General features: G+C 44.0%; 1 protein-coding gene across 22 annotated transcripts in view; it reads right to left on the bottom strand.

Annotated features, from left to right (window-relative positions):
* NCAM1 (neural cell adhesion molecule 1) overlaps positions 1–17,471 on the bottom strand; it is a 301,060-nt gene extending 283,589 nt beyond the window's left edge. For 21 of the 22 annotated variants that reach the window (XM_045077567.1, XM_045077565.1, XM_045077568.1 and 18 more), the window contains exon 1: positions 17,172–17,412. In XM_045077567.1, the coding sequence (XP_044933502.1) occupies positions 17,172–17,223 (52 nt within the window). In that variant the 5' untranslated portion in view covers positions 17,224–17,412. Of the gene's footprint in view, positions 1–17,171 lie in introns of all 22 variants that reach the window. The other variant, XM_013054846.2, reaches the window with a different exon arrangement.
* Positions 17,472–20,001: the final 2,530 nt, after the last annotated feature.

The following is a 20,001-nucleotide window of genomic DNA, read 5'->3' as shown; positions in this document are numbered from 1 at the left end:
TATGGTTCACATCAAACCCATCCTCTTGCCAGCAGCCCCTGGTCCCAGCACATATGACTCTGTCTACCAATGAGGAACCAGCCATGACATCTGCGTACCATCAGTTTCTGCCCCCAGGAGAGATACTGCCATCATTTCGGGGACATCAGTAAATCATTCAGGATATTTTTGTTTCCTTGTGAAGTTCTAGGGTCCTACCAGTCCAAGTCACTCACACACCTGGGGTCTCCAGACAGCATGAGATACATAACCAGCCCCAAATGTCAAATTGCATGTTCACTGTAGGCTTACGTTGTTTTCTTTTGTAACAACTTTTAAATTCTAATTGAAAAAATTCACAACAAAAGAGAAAAAGAACTGATTTATTTGTTCTAGTCTATAAATAAGTAAAAGAGATGAAAGTGAAGACCAAATTAACAATGGAACTCATCATTTTAAATTTCTCATGCTGAGTTTGCTAAAAGAATGTAATTTTAAACTCACTTATCACAAACAAAAACTTTAATATTTAGAAATGCATACATAAATTATTGAAATGATTACCCATATTTAAAATTTATGTTTTCTGAAATGTCCCACACTATACATTTATTGTTATTGTATTTAAATAAAGTAATTTAACTGTCTGACTTTGTGATAGCTATTCTCTTAATATTGCACAGGACAGCAGCAATATAACACAGAATAATGTATTGATTTACCTCTCAGTGACTTCAGAAGGATCTACTGTGCATATCTCTAGAAAACCAAATAATAAATGATCATTTGGGTTTCTTATTTATAAATAAAATTACAATTAGATACCCAAATCAATTAATGTGCAAAATGTTTATCTCTTAAAAAAAAAAAATCCCCATATCTAACTTAGCGGTGAAGAAGTATTTTAAAAACAATAAAAATATTCTTTTTATGAGAGGGGAGGAAGGAGAATAAACTGTCTGCATGACCAGTTATCTTAATTGAGTCTGACCGATAATTTAAATTCTGATTCCAAAGCCAATTTAGCTCAAAATGACCTCAAATTGTAATCTAGGGCAGTTAACAGACTCATTTTCAATCTCTTATCTTCAAAGAATACCACATGATGTCCCTTTTTTGCTTCATTATGACAGATGGCTTTCTTTAATGAAAATTTTAAATTTTAAACATGTCATGCATAACTTTAACTTACATACACAAAAGGGAAAAACCAGAGAAAGGAATAAATAACTCTTCGTTATCTTTTTCCGACATTTCAAGGTTGTTTTTGGTGTCATTCCAAAGGAATAAATATTATAAATGTAACCAGAAACAATTTAAAAAGTGATCTAGAATTTTTTACAAAGCTACTGAATGCATTCATCTTGTATCTTCAACTCGCAGCCCAACTACATGGAACACTGGAGTTATTCCATAAATCCTGGAATTAAGTGACTGTTTCTAATAAATGTTCTTGCTACCCAACAAGGCTGGGATGCAGCCATTTGCAAATGTGTTCATGAAACTGCTCTTATTCTAGTTCTCAGCGTCCCTGCCAAGCCCTGTCTTTATATCCAAGAAATGTGGGATCTCAGGCCACCCACCCTGGAATCTTTTGAGGACTTCTTAGTTGAGAAAAGATTCTTCAACACAGAATAGGTTCTTCACAACGGGTCCTAAGTCCCTGAGTTGTCAATTCCCTTGAAGTTAAGGTCTTTTCTTAGGAGGCACCCCTGGGACATTTGCTTTTTCCTTTAAGAATTCTGCAAGCTTCTTTAAATCTCGAAAATTCCATACTGAAACATGTGAGTGAAATGTTTCAAAGATGTGCTCTGGCTCAAAGCAATTATGAACCCTGAGAGAGACGGGCCATCAGAAGGTTCTCACAGCCTCCTTCAGAATGAAAGCTAACAGCCCTTCTATCACCACTCCCTCTCATACCACTAACTTCAACTGAACACACATGCACCCAACTGTAAGCCGCAGGAGGGTGGGGCCATGTATCTCTTCTCCCACCCTGAATTCTTCTTCAATCCAGGAAGAGACTGAATTTTTATTAGCTGGAGAAGTTCAATCACAGGGAATCTGCTCTTGGGGAATGCCCGCCATTGCTGAGGGCAGAAACCCTTCACTGAAAATAGAGGGATCCCATGAAATCTCAACTAATGGATAAAATACTCCCAAACCATTCATCTCAGAGTAAGACAATAGTTTGACTTAGACCCCCCCCCCCAGGCTGCAAAATGCTGGCTCCCTTAAACTGACCCGCCCAAGAGAAAATGCAGTTGCTGAGTGAAGGTGGGTGCCCCCCACCCAACGGATCAGCCGCAGTGAGGTCCACCCACACAAAGATTCCCCACAGCTTTCCAGTGCCTCGCTCCCAATTCCTAATAAACAGCTAAGGGCCATTATAATTTGAGAAATGAAATGATATGAGACACAAGAGGAGATATAAAACAGACAATAAAGGGAAATTCAGAGGATAAAGAGAGAATGCAGCAAGCAAGAAAATTTTTCTAAAATACTTGGAGAAGGGGCACCTGGGTGGCTCGGTGGGTTAAGCCTCTGCCTTCTGCTAGGTCATGATCTCAGGACCCTGGGATTGACCCCCCGCATCAGGCTCTCTGCTCAGCGGGGAGCCTGTTTCTCCCACCCCTGCCTGCCTCTCTGCCTAATTGTGATCTCTCTCTCTCTCTGTCAAATAAACAAATAAAATCTTTTTTTTTTTTTTAAAGATTTTATTTGTTTATTTGACAGAGATCACAAGTAGGCAGAGAGGCAGGCGGGGAGAGAGAGGAAGCAGGCTCCCCGCTGAGCAGAGAGCCCAATGCGGGGCTCAATCCCAGGACCCTGGGATCATGACCTGAGCCTAAGGCAGAGGCTTAACCCACTGAGCCACCCAGGTGCCCCTAAACAAATAAAATCTTAAAAAAAAAAAAATACTCAGAGATATAAAAGATGCTCAGACAATAAAACGGAACTCTTAGGCATTAAAAATATGTTAGCAAAATAGAAAATTCAATATAAAATGGGCAAGAAGCCGATAAAACCTCCCAGAAAGTAAAGGGTAAGAGGTTGGAGGAAAAAAGAAATGAACGATAGGAAAGAGAAGACACCCACCCAATAGAGCAATCTAACTTCTGAATAAGAACTCCAGAAAAAAGAGAGAGAAACCAGATATTAATATATCAGATAAATAATGTAGAAACATTTCCTGGCACAGAAAAATGTGAATTTCCACAGCAAAGTGGCCCACTGAGAATCTATCCCCATAAATAAAAAAACAGACCTACAACAAGGCATAGCATTGTGAAATTTCAGAATACTGTAGATAAAGGGAAGATCCTAAGATCTTCTAGAGGAGAAATAAGCAACTTTCATACAAAACATCAGAAATCAGAAGGCACTAGACTTCACAAATGCAACAGTGAAAGGTAGAAAACACAGAGTAACATCTTCAAAATTCTTGGGAGACAAAAATTTTCAATCTAGAGAATGAATACCAGGCAAATATAAATTAACTGCAGCAAGCCTAGACGACTGAAGAATGAGAGAAAGATCTAGGATATACGTCCCCTGAAGATGAAAGAAAATAGCCATGTTTGAGCACTGTTAGCAGAAATTTACACATTAGTCTGACAATGAATTAGTGATAGGTATATAGAAAACCATGCAAAGGAAAAAACTGATGCCATCATAAACTTCAGGAAAGACAGAAAGTTATATAAAAAAGATATATTAAAAAGTTATATAAAAAAAGAAAAGTTATATAAAAGAAAGTTATATAAAAAAGATATAAAAAATTATATAATTGCTCAAGGCTCAGCTGTGAATATTTACATGGTCATAGTAATGTAAACATTAAATATTGTTTAAATCAAAAATAGAAAAATTATTATATGAGGACACCAGGGTAAAGGAAATAAGGGGGTGGGAAGTACGTAAGAGAAAAATCAACAAATAATGCCTGAAACTAAAAAAGTAAGAAAGTAAAAATATGGAGATTCAAAAAATATAGAAACAACTAAATGGGTAGAAAGTGGTTGTTCGGGGGAATGGAAATCAGAGGTGGGAAGAACAAGGGAAGGGTAAGGAGGAGTCCTAAGGGTCAGGGCAGGGGACTAATGCTCTGTGTTTCAAGTTTTATAAAATGATTTAACCTTTTAAACAACGTGGACATGACATTTAAAATTTAAAATGTGAATTTAAATTATAAGAAAAAAACTGAATTTAAGAAAGGGAGGAATGACAACAAATGAATTCCAGTTGCTTGAATAGTTAAGATCTTTAATCTCAATATGTACTTACTATAACTTGGTGGAGAAGAGAGAAATTTGGGGGAGAAGAGAGAAAATGGGTGACACAACTTTTCTCTCTCTTTTTTAAAAGATTTTATTAATTTATTTATTCAACAGAGATCACAAGTAGGCAAAGAGGCAGACAGAGGGATGGAGGGGAGAGGTGGGGGGAAGCAGGCTCCCGGCTGAGCAGAAAGCCCCATGCGGGGCTTGATCCTGGGACTCCAAGATCACGACCTGAGCTGAAGGCAGAGGCCTTAACCCACTGAGCCACCCAGGTGCCCTGACACAACTTCTCTTAATGGTAAATAAATAGCTGTGGAATTCAAACCAAGCTGAGAAGCTATATTTAACAAGGTCATTCTATAAGAATGAAACATGAAATCTCCTTTGTCCTAAATCCTTGGGGATTAGAATGTCTCATGATTGAATTTTCCATATGAGCAACACTATTTATACCACCTCTTTCATTCCAATTTGCCACTGGTGAAGACAATGGTATCTACATTTATTTTGTTTTATGTTTGCAACCATATGGAAACTTCTTGAAATCATACTTCCTTCGGTACCTAGCAAAGTGCTGAACACCAAAGACGTATGCTCCATAAACTAATCCATACAAGTGTTGCCGCTGCTTGAATGGGCCAGAGTTGTCTCTTCCAAATGAGGTTTAATTATGAACACCCACTATTTATGTTACACTGTGTTATAGACAATCCCTTGGCATTTTGGGATATAAAGAGCTAGTTTTTCAGTTGAATACTAAATGGCTGAGACTGACATGTTTTTTGTGTTCTTGAATCTGTTTTTCCTAACTTTTCCATCCATTGAAGTTATTATATCTTACTATCAATGTACCTATACCTAGCAGTCATGTTTCTTTGATTCTAATCTAAGAGCCCTTCTAAACGTGGTAGAAGGAAATTGGAAATTAATTGAGAATATATGCACTCTTTCCGGAAAAAAAAAGGGGGTGCTAAAGGGCTTCCCTATCAGTCAAATGCGTACAATTAAATTTGGGATATCTATTTTGGCTATCCAAAGGCGCCTTTCCCTCACTTCTTCATTCTTTCCCCTTATTCTTCATGCTTCATGTTCCAAAGATTTAAGGTTGCCAGCAAATGACTTCCAGATTAATGAAGTGTCACCAATATGATCTTTAGCAGCAACCATTATTTAAGTACACTAAATTTTATGGCTCTACCATTATGGTGAATTGACAGATTTAATATTAACCCTATGCAAATATAAATCTATATAAACCAATTTATTTTTTAAAATTCTCCTTTTTTCAGAACCAAGATCTACTAGACTTTGCTGCCATGGGAGCTGAAACAGCTAAGCCATTGGCTGTGGTGTTTCTAACTCAGCCGCAATTCATGGTGATCCTGAACTGTCAGAGAATGGAAACTAAATGGGAAAAAATGTGATTCTAATTATAATCAATACTTAAATCCAACACTAATTGTACACCCCTTCAACTGTGAACTTTAACAGAAAAAGGGAAAATGGGGGAAAAAATGACTGAGCTTACTGTGTGCCAGACAGTTGCATAAATTACCTCATTTCGTCCTCACAATAACCCTATTAGGGGGGTATTATTATTCCTGTTTCACAGAGAAATGAACTGAGCATAGGAGACATAAAATAACTGGCTCAAGGTCATGGAAAGCACGAGAGCCGCCCTACAAGATGCCAAGTTTGATGCCAAAGGCTCCCGAGTCGCCCCCTACAGAACGCATTGCTCAACAACACCAAAAGGAGACTGTAAATTAAGAAAGGAAGATAAATTGTATTATAACTCAGATCAGAGAGCCTGCACTGGATTCGCATCTTCTCATGTTCCTGACAGCCGCGACCAAGTTGTACCCTGAAACCAGTTCTCATACAGCAATTGCAGCTTAACTAGCGATTGGCAGCATCTCACAGAGACAGAAGGGATACCCGCAGGCAGCACGAGTAAAAGAACATCAGTAGTCAGTCACGCCCGTGTCCACTCTTGTGCCGATCTGGTAAAAACGACCCATCTACACTGTGACAAACTGAACAAACTTCAAAAGATGTTGCTCTCAACAAACTTTTTTAGAGGTGTAGAATGAAAGTATGAATATCATGGGCAGTGATGCAAAGGAAAACAAAACTGTCTATAATGCATCGCCTGCCGTGATGAATGAAATCCCTGGGGAGAAAACCCTCTTAACATTATTCACTTCCTCTCAGATGAGCCCATCTCATTGTCCTTTGCAAGGTTTGTTCATCGCCTGGGTCTTTCCCTTTGTACAGATACATGTGCCCAGATGGCCCCCCGGTGTGAAGCCTTCCCCCAACCCAACACCCCATTCTTCCCTTCTTTGTGGTCAAGTATGCTGAATATCGGCTCCTGTCAGTCTCTGACTCTCAGAACATGCATCCACCATCCAACTAAAATTCTCTAAGATCCCCCTGAAAGATGAAACAAATTCAAAGTTTCTAATTGTGCCTCATGTTCCTGAACGCATAACCCACAGTAACCACTGCCCTCTTTTTAATACAGTGTTTGTTTTGTAATGCAAATACAAAGCAAGATATGTTCATTAGAGAAAACTCAGATGGCCTTTAAAAAATGTGTCTTCTTCCAGGCTTAAGAAGTGAAAGGAAAGTTTTAAAAAACAAAATCGGTATTATATATACCATTTGTTTCCAACTTTTGTCCACTTAACATTATTCTTCTCTAACCGAAGCATCCATGCCACTAGGCAGGCTCCGGTTGCCCCCTCCCTGCCTTTTTGTTCAATATTGCCTTCCGAATTATGGACAAGATGCCGTTCTAAATGCTACTTAAATACTGGGACACCTGGGTGGCTCAGTTGGTTAAGCAGCTGCCTTCGGCTCAGGTCATGATCCCAGCGAGGATCCCACATCGGGCTCCTTGCTCAGCAGGGAGCCTACTTCTCCCTCTGCCTCTGCCTGCCATTCTGTCTGCCTGTGCTCACTCTCTCCCCCTCTCTCTCTGATAAATAAATAAAATCTTTTAAAAAAAAAATGCTACTTAAATACTACCACATGAATACTTCTGGGTGTGATGAAGATTCTACAATGAAGATTCTTTTCTCCACTGAAAAGGGACAAAAATATAGACTACTAATGTCCCTCAGTCTTCCTGGTTTCCCTGCTGGGCTCCCTACAGCTTCCTCCCAACATGCAACAGGTAAACTACCTCATCCAGGCTTCCCCTGTGCACTGTGAAATCCTTTCTACAAAGCCTCCAGCTCTCACCACGCTGGGAAAGGTTCTCCAACCGCCCCTGCTGCCCAGGTAATCTATACTCTGCCTCGGAAATCTCAGCCACGTCTCTGGCTTTAGATGCTACCCGATATTCCCAGTTGTCTTTCCATTCTCCACCAGAATGTAGGCTCCACTAGAGAGTAGGCTTTCCAAGGTCAAGGTATTGTACTACTGAGTTTGGGGGCTTTGTTGTACACCTGCAGCTAACAGACCGCACACATGCTCAGTAAGGATTTCTTCCCTTACTTCTTCTGCCTCTGCCCTACACCTTCTCTGCACCACACAGTGGTTTAGCCTCTGTCTAGTCCCATAATATCTATGACATTATTTTGATCTGAGCCATATAATTAGGCATGTTCACCCTCACAACTGGGTCAATAAAAAGTTCCACAAAATAACACTTACCCTTGCTACATAAGATATACATACTCCCTTTTCCATTCTATTCCATTTCCTCTTTCCTCCATTTCCCCCTTCCTCCTTCCTTTCCTTCTTTTTCCTCTTTTTTAATGCTGGCAGAAGTCTGCTAAATAGATATCACCACCCACCGCTGAAAAATACTGACCTAGAAGGTAAGATACCAAGATGTCCAAATTTTTTCCCCTAAAACTTCATGTGTTTTTACTGAAGTCTATGTTTCATTCAAGGTAACCCCTTTTCTCAGTCTCCCCATCACACTGACTGTTCCATGATTTCATGATTTCATTCCCTTGGGTTTGTGACTTAGATTGTTCTCTCTCCCCGTCACCTCCCGTGTTGGACCTCTCGTCTACCCCAGTTTTTCGCTTTGTCATCTCTGACATGTCAGCCATGTGCATTTTTTAAACCTTATCCAAAACCACTACAAGGGTATCTTTCCAAGATTATCTGTTTTACAAACTATATCACCACTGGAATCCTTTAACAAGCCCCTCTGGAACCATAAAAATTTGATTTTTATAAAATGGTCTAAAATTTTATTTTTGTGAAGCAAAAATCTTTTTCCTGGCCCGGTATTTTGTCCATCCGCTGGCGTGGCTGCTACAGAAACAGACACTCCACTGCACTGACCCCAGCAGTCCGCTCCCACTTCCCTCCCTGGGAATTCGTGGCTAGCATCGCACACACAGCCCAGCACAGCACCTGATCAAGCATTGCCACTGAACATCCTCGCAAATGTTTTAGAAGATTTCTCCAGCGTCCCTGTCCCTCGTCTAGCACTTAAGATTTCAGTTCTCCAGCTAGATTCGTCCTGCCCATCCTCTCCCTAGCTGTCCTTACGCCCCTGGGGGTCCACATCCATCACTAGCTCGTCCACACCTTCTGTACACACCAATAGCACCTGAGACGATTTTTTTGTCGTACTTAATAATGCCTACAATTAATATCTGCCTCCTTCTTTCAGACACTGATTCATATAGTACCTCTCACGGTTTCCTAACCGTCTGAACTAAGTGTTTCCTCTCTACCGATCTGAAAGCCACTGCAGGCCTGGTAGAGCATTCTTCCATTTATTTTATTTTCTCCCTCAGCTTTCAGCACAGAACTTTGTGTGTAATATTCCCAGTACACATATTTTGTAACATCTCAAAGAAAACCTCCACTCAAGATGAACTTTTTTTGAAATAATGTGTAGTCTTTATTTATTTATTTATTTATTTATTGAGAGAGAGAGAGAGAGAGAGTGTGTGTGTGTGTGTGTGTGTGTGTGTGTGAGCGCAAGCAGGGGAGAGGGCAGAAGGAGAGGGAGAGAGAGAATCTTAAGCAAATTCCGTGGGGCTCGATCTCACGACCCTGAGATCATGACCTGAGCAGGAATCAAGAATCACACTTAACCGCAGGCCCCCACCCACAGTGAGTGGACTCAACCTAGACTACCAGCCCCAGGGCTCTCTGTTCGCCCCCCACTGTGTCACTCCTCCCGCACCTGGGCAGACAACAAGCAGATGTGCATCTGATGCTATGTATATTCAAACTATCCTCACTGCAGCCCACCAAAGCAGGTTACAGTCCCAGCCTCACCCCTGTAAGTCACTTAGCCCTTTCTCTGAGCCAGTTCTATATCAAGACCTAACACCATGTGGCCTCACAGGGCATCTCCCCACCACCCCCACGGCCAGTCTCTGGCTGCTTCTCACCACGTCCCCACACCCTGTTCCATGCGCATCAGTGTGGGCATTCCTCTCTCAGACACCCGAGTCTTCCTGCTCCACGGACTGAAGGCCAACTCGTGCCCCACGCCCAGCTCAAGGGAGGCCCACGCAGAATCAACTGCTTCCTTCCTTGGGCTCCGATGGCATTTGATCCACATCTCTATTTCTAGGCAGAGTATATCTGTCTCCCACGTAAACTCTAGAGCCAGAAGCAGAGCTTACTTGACTTTATAATCTGAAACCCAGAACAATTCCTGAAGCAACCTAACCTTCTCAGATTTCAAGAAAGTTTGCTGAATTGAGGAATTCGAGAGTGTTTGCTGTGATTCCCTGTCTGTTGAATCAGGCAATCAACCATGCCTTAAACGCGAATACCATCTGTCCTTCCTATTTCACGGAGTTCTTTAAATGTCACCTCCTCACCCCACCCCGACCACGCAGTCAAAGGTGGTTTTCCCCAATAATCATGGTTGCCTGTTCTTTTCCTGAGTTTCGATCAGGACATGGGGTTATAAATATATGTGCGTGTGACTTGTCTCATGTCTGTGTTCCTCCACACTTAGACTGGTGGCTCTAGGAAGACAGAGATGATATATGCTCCCCCCTGGGTTCTCAGAACACAGAACTCAATAAATGTTTAGTGAACAAATGATATGAAGATTAAATGAGAGAATGCAAATCAAAACTCTGGGATTGGCTAATGATATTCAAGACCCAACTATTGGGATTATCGATGCGGTTTCTCCCCTCCTAGGTAGTTGACCCAAAATCTGAGTCTCCTCTCCAAAACAACATATGCCTTGCAGTTGGCAAAACTACTTCCTGTCCTGCCAGTAGGGCACTTATGTCTGACTCATTTGAATAATAATAGCAATTACTTTATTTTATTCCAGATAGTAATTTACAAAAATATAAGCAGTGAGAAATATTAAATCACCTGAGGCCTTACTTAAGATTTTCTATAAAATAAGGTCAAATGGCTTCTTCTTTCCAAAAATAATTTGGATTTTGATGTATGATTCTGATCTTCAAAGCACAAAGCAACCTTTATGAGATACATGCTTAACAAACCGGAATGATTAGTCTCTATTCTCAAGCAAGTGGACCCAAGCAGACCAACACACGACTGCTAACACTGGGTCAGATCTGCAGGGCTCCACACTGCATGGGCTCCTGCCAAGACTCTGTGGGCTGGGGACCTGCCCATGTGTTCCATGGGCATTTATCTTCTATATTTTCCAGAAGCAAGAATTTTATATTGTCCTTAAGGAGGGCCTTCCAAATTGTACATCCTTCAGGCCCCATGAAACCCACACCAACCCTTGTGCTAATGTCTTCAACCTCATAATGAGATCACTTTTCTAACATATTCAAAACCAAGATGACAATGCAGGCGTATTTAACAAGATTTTTTTTTAAGTCAAGTTCTAATCATTGAAGGAGTCATGTTCTCAGAATATCCTTTTTTATGTCCTCCTGAAAAGAGCACTATGTCAGAGTATCATTTTTTTTTCCTAGATCCAGAATACATCCCTCTTTCTCATTAATAAACAGAGCTTGCATGCACTAAAGGCCTGTGATCTCTAAAACATTCACAGCTCAAAAATGGAGGCATTGCTAATTTTGCCATTTTGCAGAAGGGGAAGTTGAAGCTTAGGGAAACTGAATGACTCGAGCAAGACTGGACAGTAAATAAGGGATACATGCGGCATGGCTGGGCTTTCAACCTGGGGTTGCAGGCCACTCTTACTCTCTCCGCAGTTCTACCCTCCAGCTTCCTTGACAGCAGAAAGTATGTCATCTCAGTCCTTTGTAATTCCCCACGGAGCTGATGATAAAAACTGGCACTCAATAAATACATTTGATCAACCTTTAAGAGAACACCTAACGTAACACAATCCCAAACACTGTGACATTACTAGGGATATTCCTCAACAATGAGGTAATCAGATACCAAAGGCTTCTCGCATGTGATCCCAGGAATGACACAGACAGAAAACAGGGCCAGATGTCGCCAGTGTTTGCAGCTACAAATCGGAAAGTCCCGGGTGAGAAGAGAGTAGAGTACAGGTTACATGGTAGCCTCTCAAGTCCCATCAGTGATGGGAATCAGTCCTTGAATCCAAAGGAAAACGTGTTTACTTCTGTCTGGGGGAAAAGGAATGCACAATAGGTTTATTAAAACCTTTTTTGACCCAAAAAAACACAGGTACCCAAGGACTACATCCTTCGGTGTAGTCCTCTGAGCCTCCCCCAGCACCCGCTCAAGCTTCCTTGTTAGAAGTTACACAAACACCCAAGAAGGGAGAAGTGTGCCATCCTAACTAAAAGCAGTTAACTACATGGCTGCATGTAGACACGGCCTAAAGGCATCTTAACCGTAATGTATGGAAACTGCCTGAACAGGGGCCATTTGGCCCCAAGACCGACATCAAAAGGCAACGCCCCGAATGATCATCTTCAGCTGAGAGACAGCATTTCAACACCTTGAAATGAAAGGGCACAATGGCACCAGCGGCAACGCCAAATAATTTACATCCCTTTACATCGGCAAATGGTTTTAAGGTTTGGCACCAAGAGTTAATATTCACAAGGGAAAAGGCTAAAGATGACATGACTGTGACCTTCAGATAGACTTGTGGATTTTACTGCCTTACAGTAGTAAGCACATCTACGTGTACTCTTGATAACAGGCTTGCCAGGGTTGTTTCCTCACAGTAAACACTGGGTCCCTCGTGGACACCAACTCCGTAGGATTCAGAGGGCTCCCTGGCCATCTCCCCCTTGCTAAGAGGCTCTCTCTTACAGTATTGCTCAGAGACCTACTATTTTAGGACATGTATAAAATGTTCTTCTGAATTTTTCTCATTTCTTCTTTTTTAACTAAAGGAACTTAACTACTTAAGTCTTTTTAAATTCAAAAGTCAAGTAGTCATTATGATTACATAGCCAAGTTGATTTGTGGTTCCAATTTTGTCTAATTTGTAACCCATTTTTAAGACTAGTAAAACACTATTTGTAATTTGCTGCCATTTCTTTTAAAGTTCCAGATGTTTCTTAGCCTGTATATTTGTCAGATCCCTAAACTGAGGAATTATCGGTTATGGAAGCTACACTGAAATTTTCATCTTGACACCAGAAAACATTTGCGTGCTTAAAACTCAATACTTCAACAGTCCTGGAGAGCCTTTTCCAAATGCCTTTGTCTCCTCTCAAGCTGTCTGTTCCCAGAAGACTGATGACAGCAGGTGCGGTCCCTTCCTCTCCCCTCCCTGCCCATTGGTTCTGCTCTCCATCACCACAAACCCAAGATCGGCAGGGAAAGTTCAAACCGTTCTTTAGCAACAGGTAATGAATCACTTATTTCACACAGAGACAGGACGGACTGTCTGTAAAATCTCTCTGGAGGTCGGCCAGTAGTATTAAAGTCACTTTCTGTCTGGAGAATAGCCACACTTCCTTCATGTTGAAGATGTAAAAATGGGGAACTCATCAAACTCATTTTAAATAGAGACTTTGTCACCTTAAAACATTTAAGTGGTTGGATCAGAAGTTCCAAAGTCCGTATTTCAAGCAACATAAAGTTTACGAGATGCTGTCTATAATTTAAGAAACTGAGTTCCGTAGCAAACAAAAATATCTGTCATGCCTAAAGATTAGGTTTTGAATGAGAAAATGGTGCTATTTATTTTGAAAGGCAATTAAGCCCTTGTTCCCTGTGACAGAAAAATATAGATACAGATTACTTACATTAAATTACATATTACCGATCTGAGGTAGTCAATTAATGATGAATGTATTCCAAAGAGAAGTACTATGCAAAACTCTGAATTGTGGGGCTCTGTGAGACTAATTGCTCTCTCTTATCTCTGCCTTGAGTAAGCACCCACAGCCCATGAGAATAGCACATCCACCATAATTTTGGGGCTTGGGAGCATTTTTGCAAACAATTACTGCCTTCATTCTTGAACTATGGTGCTCAAAAAATAGTCACCAGTTAAATCAACAAATCCTTAATCAATTAGCATAGAGACTTGGATGAACCTTCTTCATTGAACAAGAATATATCCTGCAATTTCCTGCTATTCCAGCATTATTTTTAAAAAATAGACCCTGGGTAAATGTCATCAAGTTCAAGTTGTTGGGGTTAAAAGGGGAAAGTTTAACGAAAAACTGACTTTAAAAGAAATGTAAATTGCCAGACTAACGGAAACAGCGTGATTGGTAGATCCTGGGAACCTCCACAGCAGGGATGGTAACTCAAAAACTATTAAATAAAGGACAGGCCACACTTCCACAATATCTGGCTTATATTCTCTTTGTGTTTAACTGTTGAATTTTAAATAAATTCTGAGTTATTTTTGGTATTTTAATGTTGGCTAATATTTGTTGAAAGAAAATTAGCCTTTGGTTTTGGGATAGAGTCATGAAAGTTATACCACATTCTTGAATATGACTACATTACATTCAGTTACAGCTCTGTTCAGAAACATATTTTTGGTCTTAAAACGAAAATCAACAATGAGAAAAAATACAGCTCAGCATTGCCGTACTTACAGCAAACTTGGCGGAAACACCTCTTGGTAATTCATTTAGTGAATGAATTATATAGGTGTATACTTATATAGGTGCTAGCTGCTTCTGTAAGGCAGCAAAGATGCCCTTTGTTCTTAATCCAGTGCTATCTTATTAGAAAACCAGTCCTCTTCATTCCTTCACTCTGGCAAGTAAAATTGGCGGAGGACTGTAAAATTGTCAAAGAAACATATCACTTAACCATTCCAGATCATTCAAATAACTTTTCCACAAAACATCCAAAATCGTTGTTAGAATAGACTCAAATTTTCTATTCAACAACCAGGCATTTTATTCCTAAACAGCAAAAGACACCAAAATGAGAAAGGCTGCAGACTCGATTTGTTTTGTGTCAATAAGGTCAGCATACCTTGTATCTAAATTTCCATTTGCACTGTGTGGAGTGCAGAGACTGAAGTAGCATTGTCCCTGAAGATGATATAACATTTGAGGCCAAAATAATAATAGTAGTAATAATTACTATTATAATTATAGTAACATCATTATTACATGTATACACAGACACATAGATGTGTGTGTATATAATACCTTTATTTTTCCCCTAACCCTTTGACTAAGGTCTTTGATTTCTTTTTAAACTATAGTATTATCAGTACTTTAACAAAAAATTCTCTTTGGAAAACCGTTCAACTTCTTTCTTTTGTTAAGCAACCATGTATGCGTTTCATGTTCTGCCTTGCCCCATCCTCACGGTCCCAGGGCCAGGTCCACGGTCCCAGACGCCGCTTTCCTTCCAGAGAACACGGCTCAGAATGCCACCCTTGTCTGGGCGGCCATCAGATCCCAATCCTGGACTCCCTGGGCGTGTACCAGCCGGAGCCTGCCTTCAAATCGGAACACCGAAGGTTCCACCCACCACGGTGGCGGAAAGGTAGGCCGGCGATCCCCTAAAGATCAGGTCTCCATGGCCACACCCCCACCTCGAGGGGAGGAGGTCCCAGAAACGCAAGGCCCCTGGAGGGACCCCGCAGGCCCGACAGAAAACCGCAAGCCCGGGGAGGCCCCGGCCAGGTGGCGGCAGGACCCAGCGATCTGCCGACTGGGGCTGGCCCGCAGCTGGGGGCTCTCCCCCCTCCACCCCCGACTAGGTCCCCACCCCCAGCTTCGCCCCCGGCCCGCAGCCGGCCGGTCGGCGCACGCGCGTCGGTGCGCCCAGCCCCGGCGCCCTCCCGGGTGACGCTGTCGGGCCAGGACGACGCGGGCGGAGTGTGCATCCCGGGTGGGGGGCGAGAGGGATGCCTCGGGTCTGCGCGAGAGAGGCGCGAGTGGGCGAGCACGGACGGGACGGACCTCCCGGGGACACCTGGACTCCATCTTCCTTCCTCCAGACTGTAGGGCCGGCCACGGGGCGGGGTTTCTCCTGGCGGGGGTGAGCGAGACCGTTAGGCTGGAACACCGGGAGACGGTCCTGGCAGCTCCGGGCCGCCACCCGCGCCGCAATAAAAGCCTCTCGCGGCTTCCCGCCCAGCCAGCCTCGCTCTGATTGGTCGCCATGGGAGAGGGACCCGAGTTGGCTGGAGGCGGCGGCCGGGGCTGCTCCCGTGCCGCCTGGGGAGGGCACGCCCCGCGCGCTCCCCCACCCGGAATGGGCCGTCTAGGGCAGCACCCACGGCGGCACCTGGCAGCAGCAGCCGCAACACACGGCCCCCTCCGCCCGGCTTTCCCCGGGCGCTTCCCAGCACAAGCCCCCCGCCCGGAATGTCCGCCCATCCCACCCAGCTCTCTGCGGCCCCTGCTCCTTTTCTTACCCCCTTCCCGACCGTCCACGCCAGAGCGCAAATCCCTGGGTGGGGTGGGGTGGGGTGGGGAGAGCAGCTGGAGGGGAGGGTGGGCACGCACTGAAAAATCTTCAGGGAGGCCGGGATAGAAATACACCAAATGAAATGAACCTCCGGAACGCCGAGGATTTCTGGGCGGCGGCGCAGCCCCCGCCACCCGCGGCAGCATCCCTCGGCTGTCTTCCCCTCGGCTCGCTATTGTTCGCACTTTGCAAGGATCAGGAACCTCGCCCAAAGAAAGGAGGCTAGGGCGAGGTGTTGCGGGCGGCTACCTGCCATTCTTCTCGCGCACCGTGCAACACTGGGCTCGCGGTGCGTGTGAAGGCACACGCGCGCACACACACGCGCACACACACCAGGCAGCCCGATCACGCCCTCCTCGCCCTCCGCCCCTCCGCCCCTCCGCACTTCCTCCTGTCAAAACGCGGCGCTCGGCCCTCCCATCCCTCCGTGCTCCCGGCCGAGAGCAGGCTTTGCAAGTAACCAGCAATTTGGCAAATGAAAAACTAACGTCATATCGACGGGGGTGCAACAACGGCCACACAGCCCTGAGATTCTGCCCATTTCGCCCCATTTTGCAAACCGTTATTCAGTCTGGGCGGGGATGGGGGGCTGGGCGCGAAGGCGGCGAGCCCCACTTTATTAGACCCGTGGAAATAACGATGGGGCGGCTGCCCCGGCCTTATTGTTCACTCGTCGCGGAGCCAGGGCTGACAAGCCCCTTCCCCGCGGAACCCAAGCTCCCCGTCGGCACCGCGGAACCGCGGCACCCCCGCCCCGCCGCCCGCTTCGGAGAAGGAGCGCTGCCCAGCAGCCGCGCGGCCGTAGCGCTCTCGGGACCGACCCCGGGAGCAGGCGACTCCGCTCCCCGCGCCGCCCGCACACAAAGTGGGAAGGGCGGGCGCGCAGGAGGCGCGGCGGGCGCTCGCGGCGCTCGGAGGCAGCCCCGGTCCGGCGCAGCCCGGGAGAGCGCGGGGTTCCGCGGGGCAGCAAGGGCGACGCGCTCCTTCCTCAGCTCAACGACAACGACCACCCTTAGCGTTCCACGTAAAGCCACCCCAGATAGCAGTGTCCTCGGGGGAGAAGGAGGGGTAAGGGGGCAATCAGTACATCAGCCTGAGAATAATCATAATTTCGAAATGTACCTGCAGTTCCCAGGAAAAACAAAGTCCAGATGAGATCCTTAGTTTGCAGCATTGTAATCTGCTGGCTGGGAGGGATGTTCTTGCCGCGATAAATTCTGTGCCCCCCCCTTGCAGAGTGTGGACGGCGGCAGAGCAAAAGACCTAGGGGCAGACAATTGCCAGGCTGAGTATGATTATTTTTGCAGAATTGTTTCCTGCCAGCGGCTGCCGAGCTGCGTTCACGCGCTGATCGGAGAATGAGTGACAGTCCCAGCCTCAGCACACTCGCAACTCGGAGATCCTTGCGCTGGCCCGGGTTCGCTTTGATGGAACTGGGGATGGTAGCGGGGGGCGGGGGGCGGGGGTGAGAACCTCACTGTGTCCTTCCACCACGCCGGCCACAAATAGTGCCGAACATCAAGGAGGTAAGAGAGACAGGGGAGGCAGATGCGGCCGCCTGCAAAACGCGGCCTGGAGCCGCCGGAGGAGTCGGGCTCTTTCACACGCAGTCTTCCAGGCAGAGCTGGGATTTCTTCTTTTCACACTTCTCCCCCACGCCTCCGTGGCCCCTCCTGCCATCCAGCCTTCCTTAATAGGGAAGGCGGATATTTTAATAACTAGTAAATAAAAGAAACAAAATCTTAGGTTTGGTTAGGTTTTCAAAGTTGTCGAATCTCCATTTAGATCTTAAGATCCTTGAAACACAAGTATAGCCTAGGATATTTCTTTTTTTTTTTTTAATGCAGGAAATTAGAAATTTGGAGAGGGATGGAGACAGATTGCTGTTGCAGGGTTCTGCTTTGTTTTGTTTTTGTTTGTTTGTTTGTAACTGGTTATGAAGTTTACTCTCCCACAGAGTGGCAACAGATCTCAGGAGAAGGAGGTGGGAAGCTACTTAAGTTCGAAAAAAACGCAAATGTTTAGAAGGGATTTCCAGAAACAACCAAAGGAAATGTTTCCTTGTTTATGAATGCTGAAATCTGTGGTCCCTTTATGAAGATCACTGAGCCTTTTACGTAGGTCTTTATAGGCAAGATATTAGATAATAATTTTTTTTAATGGCACATAACCTCGGTTTTTAAAGATATTAATGTAGGATGTCCCTGAGGTACACACAAAGGTTTTCAGTAAATCTTACAGCTGTAAGGGAAGGGATGGGAAACATGTCTCAGCACCTGAGCAAGGCTTGAGTGTTTAAAGAATAAACGCTGAGGAAGAATCAAGGAGCACCAAATGTTCTAGATGCCGGAAGAGCCTATTAGCCCAGCGCAGTGACACCTTCCCAGAGGAAGTCTGCCACAGTCAAAGCACCAATACACCAGTATCACCAAGTACTCCCTTTTTCTTTAAAGGTCAGACTCTCCACTGCTGTACTACTCTTTAAAAATCCATCCTCTGCTGGCCAGACAGCCAACCTCCATTACCAGAGAGGCTGGTATCTCCTCCCTGTCTCCTCCCATGTGTTAGACCAAGAGAGCCATGACCTACTCACTATGACCTCTGGGACCCCTGAAAAATATTCCCCTTCCCAATGTTATTTTTTAAATATTTATTTCATACCAACTATAAGTGATTCAAAAATACAGAAAAGTAGAAATAAGGAACTAAAAACACCCCCAAGCTCCAGATTCCACAGATATCCATGGATTTTCTGTCTTTTCTATATGCATATGATTTTTAGAGTTAACATATAGTAGCAATTGGAATCTTCTTTATTTCCTCTAACATTTCATTATAAGCATTTTCCTAGGCTGTTAAAAGGGCTTCCTGAATTTTTTATAGCTGTGTAATATTTCTAGGTATTAATGGTTCCTCAGTGGTTTCTTCCTTGTTGGGTATTTAAATGGTTTCCAGAGTTTGATTGTATAAATAATGCTTTTTGAACATCTTTCAATAAATATTTATTGAAAAACCACTGTTTTTAGCCCTGTGCTGGATATAGTGGACTATATAGATTTCTTTAATGGTGGCTGCATTTAAGCATCTTTACCTTCAGATATGAGCTTCTACTAACATGTAAAATTACTTCTGTAACATGTAACATTAAGTCCAATGTATTAGACTCTTTCCTAAAAAAGAGATTTTGGTAGTAGGGAAAGATGGAGAGAACAAGCCTGAGGAGAAAAAGGAAAAACGTGAAGGCTGGGATAACCCAAAATAAAATTTTCCTAATTCTAATGTTACCAAGAGTGAGAGACACACCCTTCTCAGCAAACCTCCCTTCTTATAGCCCATGTCAGTAGAATGAAAAGATTCCTCACTATTTTTTCTCCCCAAATGTCCCTATTTTTAGCTTTTAAACGTAGGCAGGTGTGGAAATCCTATCTGACTTCAGCATGATTTTCTTTCTTTCTTTCTTTCTTTTTTTTTTCCTCTCTCTCTCTCTCCAGCCCCTCCCTGCCGTGTGGCTGTTGATCTCTGTTGTAATGACTCATTCTAGAATTCTAGCCCACAGTCCACACGGCATGTGTCTCTCCTGTGTTCTTTTCACAGGATCTATCACTTGTCTCCAGTTTGTCCTCTTTCTACCCATCAGTGCCTACCCCAGTGAGCTCTGTATGTCAGTTCCTCCCTGAAACTCACTATGAAATGGGACAAAATTGTGGAGCTCCCCTGACGTCTTTTCCCGGAGGGAGTCCCAGGTGTCCCAGACTGTCAGACACACAGTAATGAGCGTCCGTCGTGTGCGCATCCAGCAAGGGAAGCCGAGGAAGGAGCCACCGGGGACTGTGCTTTAGAGAGCCACCTCCATGGTAAAGCAGAAAATGGGCTACAGTGGCAGGCTAGGAAGGGATCACAGGTCCTAATCTAAGTAGTGTGGTAGGAAAGAAAGGGGAAAGAAAGCCCAACA

The sequence above is a fragment of the Mustela putorius genome, unplaced genomic scaffold (genome assembly GCF_011764305.1).
Source record: "Mustela putorius furo isolate JIRA1106 unplaced genomic scaffold, ASM1176430v1.1 tig00000198_pilon_pilon_pilon, whole genome shotgun sequence".
In the NCBI taxonomy this organism is placed as follows: Eukaryota; Metazoa; Chordata; class Mammalia; order Carnivora; family Mustelidae; genus Mustela; species Mustela putorius.
The sequence above is the reverse complement of the archived record's forward strand: the minus strand, read 5'-3'. Positions and strand labels throughout refer to the sequence as shown.